The sequence below is a fragment of the Microcebus murinus genome, chromosome 23, assembly GCF_040939455.1.
Source record: "Microcebus murinus isolate Inina chromosome 23, M.murinus_Inina_mat1.0, whole genome shotgun sequence".
NCBI classification, from domain to species: domain Eukaryota; kingdom Metazoa; phylum Chordata; class Mammalia; order Primates; family Cheirogaleidae; genus Microcebus; species Microcebus murinus.
Genome location: NC_134126.1, coordinates 27,571,080 through 27,594,922, shown reverse-complemented (window position 1 = coordinate 27,594,922; position 23,843 = coordinate 27,571,080). Strand labels below are relative to the sequence as shown.

At 44.4% G+C, this 23,843-nt stretch overlaps 1 protein-coding gene across 2 annotated transcripts; it reads right to left on the bottom strand.

The window, feature by feature from the left end:
• Positions 1 to 2,797: 2,797 nt before the first annotated feature.
• On the bottom strand, positions 2,798 to 21,603 carry EIF2D (eukaryotic translation initiation factor 2D). Of its 2 annotated transcripts, XM_012760405.2 has the most exons (15): positions 21,277 to 21,603; positions 20,144 to 20,334; positions 18,916 to 18,999; positions 18,338 to 18,428; positions 14,477 to 14,584; positions 12,694 to 12,950; positions 12,082 to 12,199; positions 10,215 to 10,260; positions 9,683 to 9,786; positions 9,412 to 9,561; positions 8,958 to 9,047; positions 7,810 to 7,905; positions 6,642 to 6,762; positions 4,609 to 4,783; positions 2,798 to 3,000 (listed from the first exon to the last, which is right to left on the bottom strand). In XM_012760405.2, the coding sequence occupies exons 1-15, from the start codon at positions 21,330 to 21,332 to the stop codon at positions 2,930 to 2,932; spliced, it is 1,758 nt and encodes a 585-aa protein (XP_012615859.2). In that variant the 5' UTR covers positions 21,333 to 21,603; the 3' UTR covers positions 2,798 to 2,929. The 2 variants fall into 2 exon arrangements, with proteins under 2 accessions (XP_012615859.2, XP_075853017.1); XM_075996902.1 differs by lacking the exon at positions 9,412 to 9,561.
• Positions 21,604 to 23,843: the final 2,240 nt, after the last annotated feature.

Below are 23,843 nucleotides of genomic sequence, written 5' to 3'. Positions count from 1 at the left end.
GCACTGCCTTGGTGACCGGCCATTCTGTTGTCTCCACGGAGCTGGGGAGAGTCAAAGGGACTTAGTACAGAAGGAGATGCTGACTTAGAAAAAGAGGAGAGCTTTCTGGAGCTAAGGGTGATTGAACACCAGGACAGGCTACTGAGGTAAGCAATGATTTTTCTATTTCTGGAACTATTTAAGAATAAAATAGGGCCGGGCACAGTGGCTCATGCCTATAATCCCAGCACTTTGGGAGGCTTGTTTGAGGCCAGGAGTTTGAGACTAGTCAAATCTCTACGAAAATTAAAAAATTAGCCATGTGTGATGGTGCACACCTACAGTCCTAGCTACTCAGGAGGCTGAAGCAGAAGGATCACTTGAGGCTAGGAGTTCGAGACTGCGGTGAGCTGTGATGGTACCACCACGCTCCAGCCTGGGTGACAGAGTGAGACCCTGACTCTTTAGAGAAAAACAAAAGATAGATAGGAATGTGTCTTTGAAAGTTTAAGATCATTTCACCTGGAGAGAGAAGACTAGATTAGATGATCAAAATGGCCTTTTCACTTTAGCATGCTCTCACTTCCATCAAAGGAACATCGCAGTAATCACAGAAGAAAAAAAAATCACATAAAAGTTATTAAAAATAAATTCTTACCTGCCTTCCAGTATTGATCACATAGAATGCAATGAATAGGGTCCAAAAGAAAGAATGAATGTCCAGCAGACATTCTTAAAATTACCCAAGAATGGGGCACATCTGTAACAGCTGTTCACCTACACCTCCAAGAAGAGTATCCTTCAGTGATTTTTGCCCAAGCTAGAAATGATCCAGTTTCTGCTTTTCACTGAAACTCATTTGGTTGTAGCATGGGGTTAATAAATTCAAAGTTGTACGTTTGACCTTGATCTAGATTATTTGGCTCAGCACCTAGAAAAAAAGAACCTATTACACAGTCCAACTCTATTCTACCTTCGTACACGTCCCTATGCTGTTCATACAGGGGAGAAGGAAGATGACTCATGCAAATGTGTCACCATTACTGGAAAAACCATTCACAGCACAGGTCTTGACAGCACTGTGTCACGGCAGAATTCTGGGTCAAACCACAGTTAAGCGTAGACGTTCAATTTAGAACCAGCCCTACCACTTACTGGCTTTGTGTCTTTAGCAGGGGATTAACAAGGCAAGACGTAACATCTCTGCGCCTCTGATCCCTCCAAGATTGTGCAAAGCATCGTGTTTGGGAAAGAATTTTGCACAGTACTACATGTTATTTGTATCCATATAAGGACCATAGTTCATTACTATTATACATTTCATGCTCCCTGAGATCAGACTGGCTGGCTAAAGGCTTTGTTGTAATAGGATCCTGTTGGGGGTCAATTTCCAGAAAGCCCTTCCCCAGTTCCATACGTTCATACCAGTAGAGACGGGATTAGTGAGATTAAGGAGCTTACTTACAAGGGAAGAGGCCTATTCTGGGCCTGATAACAAAGGTAAGAGGCATCCCACACTCATCTTCACACCCATCCTTTCTTCCTTTTCAAGCCTCATATGGGTAATCTGTGGATATTATGGATATTTTCAAGCCTTTCTTATCTCAAATTTTTAAAAAAGTAAGATGAGAAAGAAAAAGGAAGTCAGTTGAAGTATAATTGTTTCTTTTTTTTTTTTTTTTGAGACAGAGTCTCACTTTGTTGTCCAGGCTAGAGTGAGTGCCATGGCGTCAGCCTAGCTCACAGCAACCTCAAACTCCTGGGCTCGAGTGATCCTTCTGCCTCAGCCTCCCGGGTAGCTGGGACTACAGGCATGCGCCACCATGCCCGGCTAATGTTTTATATATATATATCAGTTGGCCAATTAATTTCTTTCTGTTTATAGTAGAGACGGGGTCTCACTCTTGCTCAGGCTGGTTTTGAACTCCTGACCTTGAGCAATCCGCCCGCCTCGGCCTCCCAAGATATAATTGTTTCTTAATGGTAAAACCCAAGAACTCTTAAGGAATTTAGCCCAGCTCTGCCTCCTTCCTGTTGTACAAGGATAGGTCTGCTCACAGAAAAGACTTCCATGAGCTGAGCAGGGACCAGAGCCACGGTTCTGAATCTCTTTGGCCTCAAGTGATCTCTTTGGGAATTTGATAAAAAGCACCGCCCCTCTGTCGGGAAAACGATCATACAAAATCTTGTGCACCATTTCCGGGAGTTGGAGCCTCTGAAGACAAACTAACGACCACTTCCATGAGCCCAGGTTAAGAAGTTGGGGCTGAAGAGGGCATTGGTTGGGTACAAGTCTTCACTGTAACAAAGCCACCGCGTTGGAGGGGTATCACACATTTACCAGCCGGTGGCAGTGTGCTGAAGTTGGGGAGGAATCACTGTCCTGTAGAAACCCATGTCCTCATGTGCTTTTATTGTTTCTTACTTCTGGCTGGCCTAAAGTCTGCTGCAATTTGGGATCGATTCTTTCTTCTGTTGCCTTGACTGATGATAGAGAACAGCTGTGTACTGGTTTCTATATGACTAACTCTTTAGAGATGTGAAGGGACTATTTTGGGGCTAGGAGGTTAATTAGGTAGTAGGAACAGATGAGCAAGAGGCTGTGGAATATTTGGTAGCGGGGCTTTAAAAACAGGAAGGACACCTGCCTGAACTTTTGAATGGTCTGTCCTGAAAACAGGGTAGGAACTAAACCACTGAAACCGAGTCACTGGAAAAGGCTCACCACTGTGGCCTCTTCTGTCGATTTAAAATGCTTCTGGCTTTAAAAGTTAGTATAACATTTTAGCTAAGTGGAGGAAACAAGAGGGAAATCATATTTAGATTAGAATAAAAATTTATTTGGGTAAAGAATTATATTTTGTATTTGCAAAAGCTGAAAATGTTCATAAAAATTACCACCCCAAGAGCTTGGATTTCCACTGGATCAGCGCATGAAACAAAGAGTCTGTCACTTCTTCTTGCCAGGTTTGGGGGCCTTTTCTAGGCCTTGGATGTATTTTCGAGGGATCTGATATTCTTCTACAATCCAAAAAGCAGACACTCCTCAGTGGGGCATGACCTTGCCCCCCCGCTGGCCCCCCACGCTTCCCCTTCGGCTCACCGTGTCACTCCTGGGCCCCGACCCCATGGCCACAGCTGACCCCCGGCCCCCTCAGCCCCACACAGGGCTCATTCCTGCCATCAAGAACTCCCGTCATGTGATCTGCTCTTCCACACCCAGCTCAAACCCAGCTTCCCAGGGAGGCCTTCTGGATGGACCATCTGTCCCTGTACCTCAAGGCTCAAGTGTTTGTTTCAGTAATCTTCGCACTGATTAGCTGCTTTCTAGGTGTGCTTCGGGCATTTATAATTTTCTCATGAGAGAGAATATATGTGTCTGTGTTGAATCGTGCATTCATCTATTTTCCTCTATATTTCTTCTCAGCACCTCACATGGGGTTCTTCACATAAAGGAACCCCACTCTAGAAGTTAGCTGCTGGGTACTGCCATAGGCCGTGACGTGAATTTGCTTATTGAGCATTTACTGTGTACCAGGCCCTGAGGATGAACAAGGGGAGGTTTCTGCCTTGAGAAGCTCAGTCTGGCAGGGGGTTCAGATAGAAAAAAATTAGCCGAGCTGCAGATACTAGCCAGAAATATACACACGATGGGAAAGTGCTACGTTAGCAATTTTTTAAACGCTAATTTAGGGAAATAGGCCATGCTCTGGGACAGGCTCCCCACGACCCTGGAGCTGGGCCAGTGAGCTTTGAGGGCGAAGCAGATTCAGGTTGCGGGAAAGTACGTTAGACGAGAGGACAGCCCAGGTGAAAGTGTACAAGTGAGGACATAGCATGTGTATTTGGGGACAGCAAGCACACAGCGATGCCTGGCATGGGGGTGCCGAGCTGCCAGACAGACGGCAGGAAAAATGCGCTCAGGCTGGGAGGGTCTCGTTTACTAGCTTAGGAGTTTATTCTGAAAGCATAGAAGAGGTATACAAAGTTTATTAGATTCCAGTCACTGTGTCCTTTAAAAAAACTTTTTAAATTTTTTAAAAAAGAAAAGAAAAGTGTTTTAGAGGGGAGTGATATGATCACATTTGTCTAAGAAAGCTGATCAGACAGAGATGTGGAAGCTGATTTGCACTAAGGACAAACTGGAAGCTAGGTGGCCCAGAGTTAGCAGAAAGACCTTGGGCTCTGGAGTCTAAAAAGATTCCAAGCCGAGCTGAAGCACTCAAGAGTCAGCTGATCTCAGGGCAGGGCACCGAACCTCTCTGGAACCTCAGTTTCCTCATCTGCAAAATAGGTCACAGTTCTGCAACATCATTACGATTAGTAGCGATGCCTGCGACAAGCCCAGCAAAGTATCCGGCAGAGATTGGGTGCTCAACAACTGTTTTATAAAAAGAGAAGAACAGAAAGAAAACTACTCTAATAGTATGGTGGAGAGAACATTGAATTTGAAAGGGGCCAAAGATCTGGTTCAAACACTGGCTCCACCTTTTGCTGTGTGTGTGTGTGTGTGTGTGTGTGCGCGCGCGTGTGTAGGTATTATGATAACTAGACCCTAGACCGAGCTGAGTCAGCAGGAAGGTCTCTGCCACGCTAGACCGAGGCCTCTGCTCTTCAGAGGATGCTCACCGAGCAACAGCCAGCTGAGGTGGTGGATCTGGTTTCCCTGGATCTGCACCTGCAGGCTGTCCTTGGCCCCGGAGGCAGGAGTGACGGTGGTGCTGGCCTGGCATCGCTGCTGGAGGATGGCAGCCACTGAGCATGGGTCCAGACCATAGGGCTCCAAGTTCCGGACCACGGTCACCTGGAGGGACAGTGGGGAAAGAAGACCAGTGGTGGTGGCGACGCAAATGCACGCTTCTGGAGCCACCCCCTGCATTCTGATAGGTCACCATCCCTGTAACTGAGGAACCTTTTTATCCAGTAAATTATTTTTGTGCTAAGTTGATCTTACCCCATCCTATATATGTGTTATATATTTAGTAGGATATTCTGTATCCTACATACAACGCATGCTTTTTGAAAATGTTTTATATTATGGAGAAGTTATAAACACAAGTAGAATAATATAATGAACCTCACATACCTATCACCAGTTTCAACAATTATCAACTCATGGCTAACCTTGATTCATCTATATCCCCACCTACTCCTGACTCCTGTATTACTTTAAAGTAAATCCTCCTAGATATCAGATCATTTCATCTGTAAATATTTCAGTACGCATATCCAAAAGATAAGGCTTTTACATCTTTTTTAACATTAAAATAAAACCATCATCACACCTAAAAATATATTACCAATAATTCTTTAATATCAAGTATCTAGTCAGCAAGATATTCATTTTCCTATTATTCATCAACTTTGCAAATGATAAGTATTTGACTTTGAGATAAAAAAGAAAAACATTAATGCTTTTTAAAAATCATGATTCTCTCTTTGTTGCTTTAAACAAGATCTCTCTTATTCATGACTATAGATGGTAAAGTGTGTTACTGTCAGGGTGGGTGGGAACGACTGCTATCAATAAAGTCTATAAAAGTTCCAAATGGCTTTAAGCTTGTCAAGGGACTCCAGACCCAGAGAATCTGAGAATCAGTAAGACATTAGAGGTCACCTCTATTCCAACCCACTGATACACGAACCCACGATTACATCTTCCGCTTGAAAGTGGTCACCTAATCTTTGCTTGCAGACCTCCAGAAAATAACTCACTATTTCATTAAATACCAATTTCTTTTTTTTTTCCTTTTTTTTATGCCAAAACAGTTTATGGAAAAACACCAATTTCAATTTGGGACAACTCTAATTATTATACTATTAATAGAGAATTAGTGTTTAAATAAATTAATACACATAAAAATTGCTTAGTATGGTATCTGACACATAATTAAACATTCAATAAATAGTGGTTATTGCTAATTATTATTAAATTTATCAATATGTTTCTCATTTATTGAATGCTGATATGCCAAGTGTTATTCTAAGTGCTTCACTCATATATATTCCTTCATTTGATCCTCAAAGTAGGTATTAGGTCCATTTCTCATACAATGAAACTCAGATAAAAAGAGATTAAGTAGCATGCTCGAGGTCAAGGAGTGAGGCAAAGGCTGCATTTGAACCCAGGTCTAAGTCCAAAGCCCATGCCCATAACCATACACTACTAGAAAGTTCCTTATTTTGAACTCAAGTCTGTCTTCTTGGGATTTCCCACGAATCCTGTTTCTGCACTCCTTTTCCAGAGGACAGCGTTCCACATATTTGAGGGCAAATATAATTGGTTCCCTACAACTTTGTGTTGTCGAGCTAAACACTCAGTTCTTTTAGCAGTTGTTTACAAGCTAGTTACATTGAGCAAGGCCCAAGAGTTAAAAGGATGTGTAAGAGCTGAAAGCTCATAACATAGTTCCAAGAAAAAAATAAAAGTAAAATCCTGTTTACTTTAGGAACCAGGCTCTAGCAAGTTTCCCAGCACAAAATCCTAGAGGGCAGCCAGCCAGCTTTACCTGTTTCTTACAGAGCCCACAAACACGGGTGTTTCATAAACAACCTTTGAGGTGTGCGAGACCAATCTAAAAACCCCAATCACATTAGGGAGACCAGAACTTGGCAAGGACATTAAATCGCCATCCTCAAACATTGTATCTTTTGAAAATTACCTTTTTATTAGAAGCTCTCTGTGCTAAGGTGATGTCAATTGGACAGATTTTCCCTTTCTTCACAATGGGCTCTTGTCCGGGAAAGGTCACTTGATAGGCAGGCTGTAATTTTTCCAAACATCTGAAATGGGAGTTATGAGTCGTACGCTGATAAAGCCAACAGAAACCATTTCCTCATACTCCACTACCAGCAGGCAGTTGAATGTAAGTCAAAATCTTGCAGGGCAGGGGTTTGAAACCTTGGCTATACGTTAGAATCATTCAAATCACCTGGGGTGCTGCACCCCAGACCAATTAAATCAGTATCCTTGACCAGACACACTTTTTAAGGCTCCCCAAAGTGCAGCCAAGGTCGAGACCCACTGATTCTGGAAAGGGAACATCAGTGACTTGAGCTCCTGGAACCTGTCCACTGGCCTGGCTGCCTGAGAACCTGCCCAGTCCACTCTGTGGAGGTGACTTCCTGTCTTAAGAATGTACCTTATCCAGCCTGTTGCCTGCAAGTGTCGCTTCACATTTCTGACATGTTTTACAGAATACCTTTACCCACAAGGAATTTCTACCTTTTATCTAACCAAATTTTCTCTTGCTATTACATATAACAGGATAGATAAACTTTTTCTATGAAGGGCTAGACAATAAATATTTTAGGTTTTGTGGGCCATCTGGTCTCTGTTACAACTACTCATTCTCCCATTATAGCAGAAAAGCAGCTCACAGACAACACATAAATGGATGTGGCTCTGTTCCATAAAACTTTATTTACAAAAACAGGTGGCAGGCAATGGCAGTACTTTGCTGAATCCTTACTAAACTATTTTTAGGTATGGTTCTGTGGAAAACAAGGAGTATTAAGAATCTTTCCTTTGAAGACTTTTTAAGACAATTCCTCCCAAACTTCCTTTGCTTCTAAATCTTATTGGTATTCTTATTTTTAATTAATATTCCTTTTCTTTCTTCCTCTCAAGTTCTCTATATTGTGTTGGCTCAAATTGTTCTAGAGACTCCACATCAGAATTACTCAAGCCTATGTTTATGTAGACTGACATGGTATGAATTACAGAAAGAAAGTCAGAGACTAACATAGTGACATTATTAAAATTCAATGTGACAGAGATATTAAGGGCAGGGGACAGAAAAGTTGAGAGGGACTGCTAATGCCTGTTACCTGCTCAGGAGACTGTCCCATGGAAGCTTCATGACTGTGTGCTGTTCATTTTTCTCTAAGAGGCAGTCACATAGGATGGGATCCAACTTTACAAGACTGAAGGGAAAGAAGAGGCAGTAAGGAAATCCCAGACCCAAGGGGCAACTCAGGATTCATGTCTTGTATGTCCTTATGGTCATCCAGGATACAATCAATTACGGGACCATAGTCTGACAAGCAACGTACCCTGTGGATGGGAGGTACAAGTGTGCTTTCCCAGGAGGAGAAGCGGGTGGTGGAAGGGAAAGTGGGGTGAGATAAATCTGAAGACCAGAATTCTTTGTTTAGCTCTGCTAACTGACCCTGTGATTGCAGCTCTCTGGGCTTAGTTTCATAGTAGGCTAGCAGGGGTGAAACACAGGAAGTGGGGATCTTGAAAATGCGGGCATTAAATTAGGCTGGTAGGCCCCTACTTTTTGATCATGGTGCTGTCTTTTTAAAGTAAAAATAATTCATTGAACTCTCTTCATCTGGTAGTTTACCACCAGTATCCACTTATTAAGAAAATAATACCACAATGGATGCAAACATACAGTTAGATAGAAGCAATCAGTTCAGTTCAGAGTAGGGTGACTATAGTTAATAACAATGTATTGTATATTTCAAAACAGCTAAAAGAGAGGACTTGAAATGTTCCCAACACACAGAAATGACAAATGCTAGAGTTGATGGATACCCAAAATACCCTCACTTGATCATTACACATTTTATACATGTAACAAAATATCACATGTGCCCCATAAATATGTACAAATATCATGTATCAATAAAAAAAAAAAAGAATACCAAAAAGCCATGATGACTTCAGTAAACTTTTTTTTAATGTGTGCATTTATTCCCCACAATCGTCCCTTGAAGATCACGGGTGCAGGTATAAGTGAGATAATTGCTCCGTCTACATCAGTGTTGACAGCATATATAGATCTGAACACCCCAGGCACTAACTCTGGGTGTCCACAGCCCATGGTTTGGAAACCAACCGTCTTGATTACTTCTAAGATGCTGTGATTTTCTACACCCGGTTCCAGACACCCTCCCCAAATGTGTCCACGTCTGCTAAAGATAAATACCCACTAAGACAGAGCTAGCTCTGCTCATCATCCACTCACTTTTTGTTGTCTGCATCCACCAGGTCATTCTTCTTGGCGTAGTTAATGACGATGGTTCGGATCTCGCTGCCCTCCAGCACGCTGCCCTTCCTAGGTGAGGAGGGACCAGGGGGTTAGCTCACGCTGCGCCAGGGGGCACGCTGCACATCCTCAGCCTCACTCCGGGCTGAGCAGGAAGCTCTCCTCAGCTTTTGCCTCTATTTTCTTCCCTTTTCCTGACCGAGGTGAGCATGACTGTGTGAAGAATAATCACAGGTGGAAAAGGGAGAGACCTACTCTCTCGATCGCTTGGTCCAGAGAAACTTCCGGGGAAAGAGGTTTGAAGCTGGATTTGGGAGAAAGGGAGAACGTGGCAGAGCAGGTTTGCCAGTCACAGAAGAACACTACTTAGGTTGAGAGAACTGCAGGCCAGAACACCAAGCAGGCAGAGAAGGGCTGCTCTCCAAAAACTCACTTGTGGCCAGACTCCTGGAAGAGCAGGGTCATGCTGGCTGGGACACAGTAGAGGGATTTTATATCTGGAGGGTGATAGGGCTGTTCCCTGCTACCCTCCTGGATAGTCTGGGAGGTCGGGGAGGGCTCGGGCATGACGAAAGAGGTGATCCTAAAACCCAGCAGAAGGAAAGAAAAGAACACATTTTATACTAGTGTCTTGCAATCCCCAGTCCGGGGCCCAGGTGCCCTGGGGTCGGCTGGACTCTAGTGACCAGGCCCCCTGCACTCACCTCGGGTGTTTCCAGTCCACAGCCACAATGCTCTCCACCCCTTTGCTCAGCTCCTTCACCTGTATAATCTGCTCCTGCTGCATTTGCTGCAGGAACTTAGAGAGCTAAGGGAGAGAGGGCTAGTGGTAGGGGACTTCATTGGTTCCACACACATACTGCGCACCTAGGATATGCCAGACCAAGCCAGGCAGGAACTGTGCAGGGAAGTGGGACAGTCCCTGCCCTCATCAATCTAGGAACTGCAAGGCCCCCACCCTGAGGGTCAGGTAGCAAGAAGCTGCTAGAGACTAACTGGTGAAGACTCTTAGAACTCTAATCAGACATAAAGGGGTCAAAGGGGAAAGGGGAGTGGCTGCCACCAACAGCTGCGACTCAGGAAGAGTTTCTTTTTTCCCCCTTACACCTGGAATCAAAACACTTAATTCTTCAGTTTGAGCCCTCTAGACAGGGCTTCCCCAGTGTCCCTCTGGCTCATGTCACGTGTGCCCCTACACAACTCTGTGTGTGGGATGCAGAGAAGGTGTCTGCTTACCTTTCTGTAGCTTGACTTCTTTATGTCCAGCTGTCGTCCTTCAGGGCTGATGGCAGATGGAAAAGGCAAGTTAAGCCAGCAAGCAGTGGGGGGGGAGCCCGCCTGACACTGAGAGGAGGGCCTCTTTCCTCAGCCTGCCCCTCCCACGATTCAGAGAGAGGCTGCCGTTCCAGAACTCTCTGCCCAGTGGTGGGAACAGAGAGGGAAGCAGACTATGGGACTCTCAGTCAGTGCTGTCAGATAGAACTTTCCATGAAGATGAAATGTTTTCTATCTATGCTGTCTAATATGGTAGCCACTAACCACGTGTGGCTATTCAGCACCTGAAATGAGACTAATGTGACCGAGGAACTGAATTTTAAAATTTATTTGCCTTTAATTAATTTAAATTTAAAATAGTCACATGTGACTAGTGGCTACTGTACTGGATATAGCTTTACATTCCCCTCAGAACAGACAAGCTTCAGTGGCCTCAAAAGTTCCACCTCTATCCATCAGAGCATTCTCCCTCTAAAAAAAAAAAAAAAGCTCCACCTCAAGGTGAACCTTTCCAACACCAAGCTGACACTTATAGACAGCCAGGCCTATAGCAGGGTTCAGCAAATAAAATCCTAGGGACAAATTCAGCCACACTCATCACTTATCCACTGTCTATGTGGTCACATTCGTGCCACGATAGCAGAGTAGAATAGCTGCAACAGAGATGGTATGGCCTGCAAAACAGCACATTTACTACTGGGCCTTTACAGAAGAAGTCTGCTGACCCCTGCCCTAGAGCAATTAGTTCTGAGAGGCAGACTCCTGACAAAAAGTGTAAATCTTTTCCTCTCCCCAGAACTCACACCTTCTCTCAAAATGTGACATACAAGAGCAGTGGGATTCTTAGGGAGCCCCTCTACACCCACCCCGGTTTAAGAACCTCTATCCTAGAGAATATTCCAGAACCCCTTTGCCTAGCTACTTACAACCCAGCAAGGTCAAGACAAATTACCAAGTGTCCCACCACACTTGTCGTAGAATGCCTTAAAGAAGTTCGTGTGTAAATGGGAAGAGATTACATTAGAAACTACTGTTTTAAAAATTAGAGCAAGATTCTCAAAAAGAAAGATGTTCAAAAAAAAAAAAAGAAAATAAAAAATTAGCAGAAAATGTGGTTCCTTAAAAAAAAAAAAAAAAAAAAAAAAAAAGATGTTCAATCTCAAGGTAAAAATCAATAAGCAAACCTCCTGACATGACAGTATTTATCAAGTGCTTGCCACATGTCAGGCTACTTAATCTTTACAGCAGCCCTGTGATTACTGGCCAGCAGGGTTGAGAGAAGCCCAGTGACTAGTTGAAATCTACCTTGCTCGGACACCCAGGGGAGCCACAGGTTTAGCCCAGATGGGTCTATCTTCAAAGTCCGATTCCATCCACGTGTAACACCACCTCCCTGGTGCCTCGTGTTCTCAGTGGGCTGGGGGTTCACACCAATTCCTCCTCCTGATAAAACCTAATGTGGCCCACGTACTTTTCAGAAGTGCGAGGGTGTTGAACATTCCCAAAGAAGCCTCCTGACGGACAGGCTGCCCCTGGGACGCTTCCCGTACCAGAAATGCTGCCTGATTCATCAGAGACAGCCTAGGACCACCACAGCAGAGGCAGTGTTCAGAGAATCTTGACACTTTTAACCTTCCATTTCCTCAAGAGCCTTCCACTAACTAAAGTTTACGTGTTTAAAACCCAGGACCTAATTAGTTTGCCAGATCAACCCCCTACTCCTCTCTTTGTACAGCACGTCCCTCAACCAGCCTCCTATGGGCCCTGTCCTATCCTACTGCCAAGACACAGGAGCGAGACCCAATCCCTGGCCTTTCGCCTTCCATACCAGCAGGAGAACATGTGGCTGCCAAGGAAAGTGCTGGTGAGTAAAGGGAGGTCAGCTTTTTTGACTCGGCACTTCAAAGCATGCAAGAAACATCGCTGTAATAATTCATCCATTTGCTCTGCAAGGAAAAGACAAGAACCACATCCTTCCTAAGGGGTACAGAATGCCTGCTGCAGTACCAGAAAACGACCTCCCCAGCTCTGTCCCCCCTCATCCCCTTGGCCCTGAAAAGGAGCCCATTCCCAGGTACCAAAGCTCCCACACTCTTTTGAGCACTGAGCCTTCAAAGAGAGCTGACCCCAGATGAGTCAAGCCACTAAGACCCACCAAGCCAGGGGCATTCACCCATATCAGAGCCAGAAGAAACCAAGCCCTAGAGGGCTCTGTAGCTGGGAATAGTCCAAATGCCAGGGCAGATTGGCACCCCAGGAGATATGACTTATGTGGAAAGGACTCCAGGACAGCAAAGGGCTGCTGCACCACCCTCATAGAAATACGGACTTTTCCCTCCTCTCCTGGAGCTTCGGTGCCATTCTAATCAGACGTGAGCTAGAGCATATTCAGCTCCTAAATTGAGAGGAGGGGAGATGGGCCCTTCTCCCAGAGTTCTACCTTGAAGGGTTTTGCTGTCTGTGGAGTCTTGGTTCAGGCCCCCAGTGCTGGTATCTTCTGAGGCTTCTGAGAGGGCCTTCTCCCCACTCGCCTGGTGAAGCTCCCCATTCTCCTCCTCCTCTCCCTCCAGGGTCAGGCGCCCCATGTCTCCCTGCAAGGCAGGGTTCACCTGGACAGACTCCTTCTCTTCACTGAGGTCTGCAGGATCCAGGGCCAGTGGAGCAATGGAAGGTGGAGAGGACTTGTCTCCAGATCGCCTGGAAAAATCTCATGTCAGAAACACCAAGCAGCAGCCACAACACTCTCCGACCCTGGTCAGGGAAGAGTCAGCAGGGAATTCAGAGACAGGCAGGAATGTCCAGGGAAGAGCAGAGAGCCTGTGCTCCCACCTCAATCCTATTTTCAGTTCTGGGCCTAGAAAATTCCATGCCTCAGTTTCCTCATTTCTGAAATGAGGACAGTAAGTCTTGCTTTCTCCTTAAAAAGATAATCATAGGCATTCCAAGACAAAGAAAGATTAAAGAAAAAGTAGCTTAAGGTAAGCCCCCAAAATGTTCCCTTCATATAAGTTAATAATAAAACCATTTTGAATTAAATAACATTAAGATCATAAATGCATCTGTAGTACCAGTTTGGTGAAAGACAAACCCAGGGCTCCTGTGCATGGAACAACACACGAATACCTGGACTGCTCAGGGACTGCAAAATCAGTGGCTTCTGTGTTAAATACAAGGCAGTCTAACTTGGAGAGTACAGATTACCAAGGTTTTATGCCACTAGGCCTTAGGAAGACAGGAAAAACAGCGATGCCACATAGCAGAGCACGCAGAGAGGGAAAAAGCTTTATATTAGCCACAGACATGTAGATCAAACTACGTTTTAAGTGATACCTATAGCAAGGCTTATTTGTATTTTTAACAGTAAGGCCAAAGTGTATGGTTAGGCTATTCTGATCAGGTAAATACCATAAACACTTTTAAGGTGTGGGGCAGCTGTTGACAAAACAACTTAGACAACAGGACCATGATTGCTACTGCCTGGACTGACAATCCACACGGTGCTAGAGGAACACCAGCCCTCAGCCCTCAAGTATCTGCTAAAAAATTAGGCTAATGAGGTAGTGCTTGGACAACCCTTGTAAAATGAATAACTCCGAGACTGGGCTAGAAAACATAAGGATGGCTCCGTCTAGGTCACAACGCTTGGCTAAAAGACCAGGTACTTGGCTTTCGAGGAAAGCACTGGTTATTGTTTTGGTAAAATGACAAGAAAATAACTGGAAATGAACTGGTATCTGGCTCAAGAAAGCAACTGTCATGGTCAGAAAGTGTTACTTCCATAGTGAGGAGGAGTCTGAAATGTGAAATCTGAATAACATAAAAGTAATTGGCTAGCACTCTGGTGCCTGAGGCTGTATCTGCTTTGATCTGGATTCAGAAGTCCTCACCACGGGACCAGATGATGCCTAAAGTGTGCATGGTAGCTAAGGGCAGACTGACCAGAACTATAAAAAATTGAATATCACCGTACTCAGGGGCAGAGTAGACAATCCCTAAGGCCTTCTTTCAGGTCTAGGATTCTGTAATTCACCCCAAAAACAAAGTTCTGTCTCATTTCTTGTCCAAACAGGAAAAAAAATATATATTTTCTCCATATTTGGCAAGGAAATGAAAGTCTGGGGTCCGCAACTTGCCTAAGGACGTGGCTGGGACCGACACTTCCATTTCTGAATCTCGGGCCCCGTGCTCTCTGCACCCATCAACAGAAGAAACGCTGTACCCACCACAGATGGTCCTGGTAAGTGTGGAGCACTGAGAAGCCCCTTCCCTTCAGGCCTGAAGTCAGCATCTCAGCTGTGGACATGGCAGCAACTCCAATTGCTACAGGGGCTCTAAGAAGGAAGCCAGAGACCAGGGTCAGGGAAAGTCTACCAGAAAAGCACATGTGAAGGCCATCTTTCCGCATGCGTGGCAAACACACCACAGCTACCAACGTGAACATCCTCTTGTATCGTAAAACTAAACTCAGTCCAGTCTCAGTTTTCTTCAGATTACCTGTAAGTATAACTTTCAAAAATCCTTTAAACAAACATTACTCTTCTATATAAATAACTCCTCTGCTGAGGTTATCACTACCTTTGTTTTATTACTATTATGAATTAAACCCAGGCAGGACTTGGAAGGATATTTATAATTCCCTTTAATTTCAAAAATATAAATTATCTCCTCTCCCTTAAAGAAGTCATAGCCATCCTACAAGGAAGTTCAGAGGGGAAGCAATTCACATGCTTGGGGTTGAGGGATGCCATAGGGAAGAGAGGAGAGACAAACAGTGGGGACAGCCAGAGAGGTTCCTTCTGAGCTGGCTCCTCATGACAGTGCTTGCCCTGTATAACTATGTATCTAAGAGCTGGGTACTTCCAGGATATCAAAAACAACCACATTGATAGTAGCTACAAAAATTCCCAAAGCCCAAATGAGAAATTGTCAACCTAGTGTTACTCAAGCATTGGTCACATATTGCCTGTGGGATAGGGGGCCAGCTGGGTGACAGTGGGGGATACACAGGACTGGCAACGTAGCCTGGGTTCAAGGGAGAAAATTCAAGGGCAGAGTTCTCAAGTGTAGTAAAAAAAAAAAAAAAAAAAACTTTTTTACTAAATCTGGTGGCTCCATTTACTGCACCTATAGGTCAGTTCCTATCATAGCCATTTTAAATCTGGCTTCTTTCCCATTTCTAAAAAGCGTTTTTTAAAGAATTTTTTTTCCTTGCAAAGGTCAATGGCTTGAGAACTCCCGTCTTGAACATGACTTGTATTTTTAACAACCTCCCACCCCTCATAAACTCACCCCTGCCACAAACCATCCCCAGCTATGCTTTAAAGGCTAAATTGAATACGCCAAATATTCATTAATGTAGTTTCCTCCTATCTTGGATAGAATACAGGGGGAAAAATAATGATGTCACCATTCTTTTCAACTGTAATTTCTGTTATACGGAAACAAGAAAAGATTCTATGTGCTTGTTTCCAAAAGGTTCAAGGAAAACAGAAGAATATGAGTAGCAAAAACAAGATCTTTAAACACTGACCCCTTTTATGCCTACAGTCTCTCTCTTCTTCTCTCTCAAAGAAGCAATGATTAGAGTAATGAGATCTCATTTTTCACTCACTGGGATGACACAAATGAAAATGATCCATTATACCCGGTGTTGGTGAGGGTGCAGGGAAACAGGCCCCACATACGCTGTAGGCAGGAGTGAAAACTGACACAGCTTTTTTGTAGAAAAACGGAAAATGCACATGCTTTTCGACCCACCAGTTCTGCATTTTAGCATCTACTTTAGAAAAATATTGGCACTGGTAGCCCTAGAGGCATCAATAAGGTATTGTTTGTAATACAGACAAATTGGAGGCAACCTCAGTGTCCATCGGGAGGGGACTTCTTCCATTACTACGCAGCAAGTAAAAGATTCAGCAGATCTGTGTGTGCTGACATGAAAAATGGCCATATTATATTAAGTGAAAAAAACAATACATGCACAGTGTTCTTTATATATTTTTAAACACACGTACCCCAAACCACATATTTTTCATATACATCTGTATCTATGCATTCAAGAGGGGCAGCAAGGATACACATCAAAATGATAACGAGTACTTCTAGGGGAAAAGAATTGTGGGGTGAGGGAGCTTTTGATTTTTTAAAAGTTGTTCAGACAATTACTTCCTAATTTATTTTTAAAAAGAAGCAGGGGCGTGATGGTTGAACAACTCTATAAAAACTGAAATACACATTTTTTTTTTTTTTTTTTTTTTTTTTTGAGACAGAGTCTCACTTTTGTTGCCCAGGCTAGAGTGAGTGCCGTGGCGTCAGCCTAGCTCACAGCAACCTCAAACTCCTGGGCTCAAGCGATCCTCCTGCCTCAGCCTCCCAAGTAGCTGGGACTACAGGCATGTACCACCATGCCCGGCTAATTTTTTGTATATATATTTTTAGTTGGTCAATTAATTTCTTTCTATTTTTAGTAGAGACGGGGTCTCGCTCAGGATGGTTTCGAACTCCCAACCTCGAGCAATCCGCCCGCCTCGGCCTCCCAGAGTGCTAGGATTACAGGTGTGAGCCACCGCGCCCGGCCTGAAATACACATTTTTAAAAGGTGAATTTTATGGTATATAAACTACATCTCAATAAAGCTATTAAAAACAATTAAAAAGATGAGGCTGCTGATGTGGATGATAGGGGAAAGTATGAAGGTGATGAAAGACAAGGGAAGACCAAGTAAGTGTCACAGGCAGAAGGAGACTAAGAAGACACGACAGCTAAATGCAATGTGGTATCCTAGACCGGATCCTTGAATGAAAAAAAGACATTAGTGGAAAATTGGGGAAATACAAATAAAGTCTGTAGTTTAGTTGACAGTATTGTACCAATGCTAATTCTTTAGTTGTTATAACCATATTGTGATTATGTGAGATGTTACCATTTGAGGAAGCTGGGGTAAAGAGTAAATCGGGGCCGGGCGCGGTGGCTCACACCTGTAATCCTGGCACTCTGGGAGGCTAAGGCGGGCAGATCGCTCAAGGTCAGGAGTTCGAAACCAGCCTGAGCAAGAGCGAAACCCTGTCTCTGCTAAAAACAGAAAGAAATTAATTGGGCAACTAAAAATATGTCTATAGATAGCCGGGCATGGTGGCGCATGCCTGTAATCCCAGCTACTCAGGAGGCTGAGGCAGAAAGATTGCTTGAGCCCAGGAGTTTGAGGTTGCTGTGAGCTAGGCTGCCACCATGGCACTCACTCTACCCTGGGCAACAAAGCGAGACTCTGTCTCAAAAAATAAAATTAAAAATATATATATATATAGAAAAAATTAGTCTGGCATGGTGGTGCATGCCTGTAGTCCCAGCTACTTAGGAGGCTGAGGCAGAAGGATTGCTTTAGCCCAGGAGTCTGAGGTTACTGTGAGCTAGGCTGACGCCACAGTACTCTAGCCTGAGCAACACAGTGAGACTCTGTCTCAAAAAAAAAAAAAAAGTAAATCAGAACTCTACTATCTTTGCAATTCATCTGTAAATCTAAAATTATTTTTAAAAAATATTAAAACCAAAAAAGCAGCAGTAGCCACAGCAAATACATTCAGCCTGGATGCATGGACCCTTCCCAACAGGCTCAGGCTCACTGCAATTCCCCCAATGGCCCACTTTCTGCTTTTTTCAAAAGAACCTTTTGGGTTTTTTTGAGACAGAGTGAGTCTTACTCTGTCACCCAGGCTAGAGTGCAGTGGCACAATCATAGCTCACTGTAGCCTCCAACTCCTAGACTCAAGGGATCCTCTTGCCTCAGCCTCCTGAGTAGCTGAGAACACAGCCATGTGCCACCATACCAGTTAATTTTTTAATTTTTTGTAGAGATCGGGTCTCACTATGTTGCCCAGGCTGGTCTCAAACTCCTGGCCTCTAGCAATCCTCCTGCCTTACCCTCCCAAAGTGCTGGGATTACAGGTATGAACCAACACACCTAGCCAGAAGAATCTATTTTTTCTTTCAATCTTTTGTTCATATGCTTTAGAAGTTGTCATTCCCCTTCAACCCTCTTTTACCTAAGTTTCTCCCCCCTGAAAAGGCACAGCCGCCTGGCACAGTACCTGTTCCCCACCAAGGCAATGGCACAGAGGTCCCCTTTCTGTACCTGCGGCAGACCAGCAGGGGGCACAACTAGTCCCGGCAGCATCAAATCTGCAACAAACAAAACAAAAGCATCACAACCTACATTCTGCCTCCATCAAATCCCATGTTTTAGTTCATCATTTACTCACTCACCTGACAAAGAAACATGTATGTTATTCACAATAAAAGTGAAAAAGGACAACTTGAGTATGAGATCTTCTCCCTTTGCAGGGGGGTGACTAGACGTCAAACAGACGCACCAGACCGAGTGTCCTATACCACAATCTATCTTGTCCTGATCTCCTAAATTCAGCTTATTGACTTAAAGTATAGTATAGGGCAGTTCACAAGGTACTTACTTATTTAAGCCCTACAACAGGGTCAGAGAGGCTCAGAGAGCTCATGGAGCCAGCCAAGTGAGAGATGTAACGCACACAGTGGAAAAAATTCCATTTTTCAACCATATGAACACAGGAAATGTGTAAATGTATTAAATCAGTAGGCTGGTACTAAGTAGATTTCAGCTGATAGCCAGAACATAGGAAAATCCTCTTACCTGCTCCTCCGACCAGTTTTTCAAGTACCAGAGGCCATGTTGTGAAGGTTGGGAGAAGATCAGGATAAGACCACAGCGCGTACACTGTACAAAAAAGAGACCCAGAAAACACTTACTACCAAAAAGTCAATCCCCTAAGGAATTGACAAAGCTTCACATTACAGTCACTTTAATTAGAATACAGAGAAGAAACTCAACTCAAAGCTAGAGAGAAGGCTGAATTAGAATACAGAAAAGAAACTCAACTCGAAGCTAGAGGAGATGCCCAAAGAGGTTTCATTCTGGAGGAAGGCAAAGACCTAAGAAACCAAGTATCATTTGAGACTTGGAGGCACCTGGATTACAGTAGCAGAAAATGGTCACAGTGGATAAAAGTAGGGGCACAGAACCAAGGAGGCTTCCAATTATGGATTCAGAAGCAAGTAACCTGAGAAGAGCAAACCAGCCTGTAAGAAATTTTGAAACTTTCCCATGTTTATCATTTTTATTCCCTATGCTTCACAGTGATTAGCAATAAAACACTTAGCTTCAAAAAAGGTCTGTGTTTGTCTTCAGGTACAGCAGGGAAGGGGGTGGGTAGGGGCAGGAATGGCCTAAGACGACAACATATTGCACTGCTGCAGCCAACCCTGGGGGACAAAAAGCCCCAAGTGACAAAGTAGGTATCAACAGCTATGGAAATGAGAAAAGGAGACTGAGTCCCTGAGATTTATGACAAAGAGAAAGCAAAGAATCCTAGAGAGCCAGTCAGAGCCTAAATGAATCCCTGTGAGACATGTGATTGAAGTGTATCACAAAGACAGCTGGGTATGGAGCTTAATTAAACCAGCTTCTTTCCTATCACAGTATCTCTCTTCAGTATCTTAGGGAAATCCTGCTATAAATTGTTTTTAGAAACGTTTTTTACATGCTCTGAAGTTCCATCCTTTTCAAGATTTCTGCTCTATCCCTAGTTAGCCCACTTTAAACTCCTCAGCCATTGTTCCTTCATCTCAGTACTTCCCTTTGCAACCATCCTCTCTTTCTGTGTTAGCCCTTTTTTTCTTTCTCCTATAGCCATTTCTGATTCTGAAAAACCCAAATCCAGCAACACTAGATCTACAAAGATCCTTAGGGATGGTATCGAGAGATCCTGTGTTTGTTTGGAGGAAAGTTAATGGAAGAAAAAGAAAGAAGCAGATGTTAGGCAAGGATTATAGTAATGGCCATCTCCATCCTGTTGTCATACCTGTCGGATACAGATTTTTCTCCAGTTCAAATAGGATGGGGTTACCACCACTCACGTACACAGTCACTGCATCCCCTCTGTGAGCATACAACTTCAGAATGTTGAGTTCCTCCTTTCCAGGTACTAACTCAGAGACCTGATCAGTTCCAAGGGTGGGGAAAGCAGCTGCCACATCAGCCCGAAGCTTTCTCCTGCGGAAAGCACACCAGCACCATGAATGCTGCCTGGATGGACTTCGGTAAATTTCAAGAACTCAGAAGGACTCACTATAAAATCATGAGGGCCAAGGAAACACTATCTGGTTTATGATGCCCTAGTCTCACACACTCTTCCAGAACATCTTATTCTCTTTCTCATCCTGTGTCTTGACATCTCTTTTCACACGATCCTGAGACATGTCTTTCCGTTTTGTGGATGGGAAAACTGAGGCCCAGAGAGCAACCCAAGTTTTCCTGCCACAGAAAACTCAGCCCTGCCTTCCAGACTCCATTCCTGGCCCTCAGACCCACTCCTTTCTCATATATGCTTGGCAATTCTGTCAGCTTATGATTAAGTGGCTATACCATAACACCAAGAATGACAATTAGAGAACACTAGTTCCAAAATTCCCAAGGTGGTATCTGCACAGATACAGTTCTCCTTACCACAGATGCCGTATTCCCTTCCATCTCAGCTTCCAGCTGTCTCTCCTACCAGAATTAATCACCAGACACTTTTTCTTATATACTTTTAATTCTGGGTACCCCGTCTGATCTCGCCCAAGGAGCTCTAAGCTCTTTAGAGGGCAAGGAGCCTGTATTCCTTTTTTTTTTTTTTTTTTTTTTTTTTTTTTTTTTGCAGCCTTCACAACACCTTAGTCTACAGTCAGGAAACGCTGCCTGAATTATGTTTTCTTTTAAACTCACTAGAATATCCAAAAGACAGCCTGGGAGGTAAATCAGGCCCCTCTCTCCATACTCACCCTTAAAATGTGTCTAGCCCTCACACACACACACACACACACACACACACACACACACCCTTTCACCCTTAGGTTCCTTCTCTGGCTGTACCCCTCAGCCTCCGCTCCAGGTTGCTGATCAAGTCCAGCTAAGACTGGATCCCAGCCTAAGCAGGCCCGTTCCCTCCCTCACCTGTCCGACCCCTTGATGGCCGTGTTGGACTTGACCCGAAAGGCCTTGGCAAACATGTCTGCTGGGGTGGCCCGGGGAAGGCAAGGAAAGCACAGAAGCCAGGGGATGTCAGGAAAGCCAGAGTGCTGCAGCTGCACGGCCCGCAGCCCTGGGGGCAGCCATGCTGGGGCCCGGCGGAGAAAATGGCCCGGCTGGAAACGCGGGCCGCTCAGCTTCCCGGCTGTTGCCGCTGCGGAGGCCGCGGCCGCCCCTAGCGGCGATGAAGGGAACTGAAGCAGAGCGGAGCAGGGCGCCTGGAGAACTTCTCCTCCCTCGCCCGTCGGCCCCGCCCTCGCACGGCTGTGCGCCTGCGCGAGCAGCTCGGGGCGCTCGTCTGTAGTGACCCGACTGCCCTTACGCGACTCCGATGGTTTCCTTCCGTTCTGTTGAGTTAGGTACTTGTCTGAGCTGCACGGCCAGTTCACGTCTGTTCGGTTGGGTTCAATTCTGCAAAATTAATGGAATGCATGTTTTACTATACTTGCAGTTTACTATACTTGCGTTTCTTAAAGGCTTTTTAAATTAAGATCTTTACATTGTACTGTAAGCTAGGGGCATCAGCTAGAATTTTCTCTAAGATTTTTTTCCTCCCTGATTTTTTAATTTAGATAATTCAGTAACAAAGAACCCCTTGTTGTCCCAGGATTTGCTACAGACGGTCACACAGGCAGGAAAGATAAATTAGTTTTCCCTGTGAGCAGCCCAGAAGAGGACACCGCCCACAGACTTCTGTCCCCTTGAGCCCATATTTGGCCAGGCTTGGGGTATATGATAACCTTGGAGTCTGTTGCAGCACAGTTACTGAGGAAGCCTCTGTCTAGGGAGCTGAGGAAAGTTATTCAGGGGAATACTAGAAATTTCAAGCCGAAGAAACTGTTGCACATCATATGTCATGGATAAGACGTCACATACAAAGATTTAAACATCTGAGGGTCCTGGCCCCTACTAAATTAAATTTTGCATATTAAAACTGCAGAGCAGAGTATCCATCCACCAATAAAAAAAATCCTAATTGCTTGATTGGGTGACACAGTTGCACAGAGGAGAACTCCACATTGGCAGTCCAAAACTTAGGCCTTCCACAGTGTCTTCCCACCACCTATTGTGGTCTAGGTGCTTGCTCCAACTCATCCGAAACGTCTGACCCAGCGGTGGGCCTTTATTCTCAAGTACCCCAGCCACACAGCCAATGTCACAGAAGCCCAGAAGTGGTCAGTGCCCACAGACCTCTGTCCCCTTGAGTTTGTATTCCACTACACATTTATTAGAATGGTTAAAACAAAACAAAAACTGACAATACTGAGTTCTGACAAGGATGTAGAGCAACTGGAACTCTTATACATTGCTGGTGGGAATGCAAAATGGTTCCTAACTTTGGAAAACAGTTTGGCAGTTATAAAGTCAACATACATATCCCATATGATCTAGCAATCCCAGTCTTAGGAATTTCTCCAAGCAAATTGAAAACCAGTGTTCATACAAATCAGGACATAAATGGGATAGAGCCTTTTTCATACTTGCCAAAACCTGGAAACAATTCAAATATCTTATATACAAGGAAGAGGATCATGACAAAAAAGGGTAGCATTGCTAAACTTTAGAGTTAACCAGAGTTAACCAGACTAATGAGATCAAAGTTTCCTCAAGAGCCCCTGATCCCAGGATGTCAGTCAAGTTCTGTTTCCCATGCCGACTCTCACAGGTTGTTACTAGCAGTCTGGAGAGCCATATTGAGAAGACGTCTGAAGCCGAATCTGAGCTGCTCAGAAAAGAAGGCTGTGACTAAGGAGCCTTCTCCAGCTAGTGGTTACCATTCTCCCTTCTTCCTCTGGCCCAGAAAGGGTGTCGTGACACACAGGCTGCTTACTGCCCACACTGACCTTATCCCACACCTCAGATTCAACAGAACAACCTGCAAGCCAAAAGTAGAGACCCGGGATGAAAAAAATATTCAAAAGACTTTTAGGTAAGTTAATGGATAACAAAGCCTTAGTGGTTCCTTATGGAAAAGTAGCATTTTCTTCATCTCAACCTTCAGGTCAGACCATGATCTTCTAAAGTATTTTCTATAGTATCTTTTAGAGACTTAACTGAAAAAAAGAAAAGGGTGGAGAAAGATGGGTGGACAGTTATCAGTGCTCCACCGAGGGCTGCTTGCCACTCACCTGTGACCACCACACCTCATCCTGCCTCCCTGCCCATCCTTTACCAGAGGGCCTTAAACCAGTGGTTCTCAAAGTAGAATCTCTAGAGTGGCAGAGGCATCACCCAGGAACTTGTTAAAAATGCAAAATTCTCAGATGTCACCCTAGACCTACAAATTAAGGAATTCTGAGGGCAAGACCCAGCAATCTGTGTTTGTTTCATATATGATTCACCCATTTAAAGTGTATGATTCAGCCAGGCACAGTGGCTCACATCTGTAACCCTAGCTACTAAGGAGGCTGAGGCAGGACTCTCACTTGAACCTAGAAGTTTGAGACCAGCCTGGGTGATACAGTGAGACCCTGTCTCAAAAATAAATGAGT

Bases quoted from the DNA above. Each gene is read 5' to 3' on its own strand.
- EIF2D (XM_012760405.2), bottom strand. From the start codon at position 21,332: ATGTTTGCCAAGGCCTTTCGGGTCAAGTCCAACACGGCCATCAAGGGG. The intron at 20,335-21,276 runs GTGAGGGAGGGA...TGCTTTCCGCAG, and splicing joins GCCATCAAGGGGTCGGACAG to GAGAAAGCTTCGGGCTGATG. The intron at 9,787-10,214 runs GTAAGCAGACAC...TCTCTCCCTTAG, and splicing joins AGAAGTCAAGCTACAGAAAG to CTCTCTAAGTTCCTGCAGCA.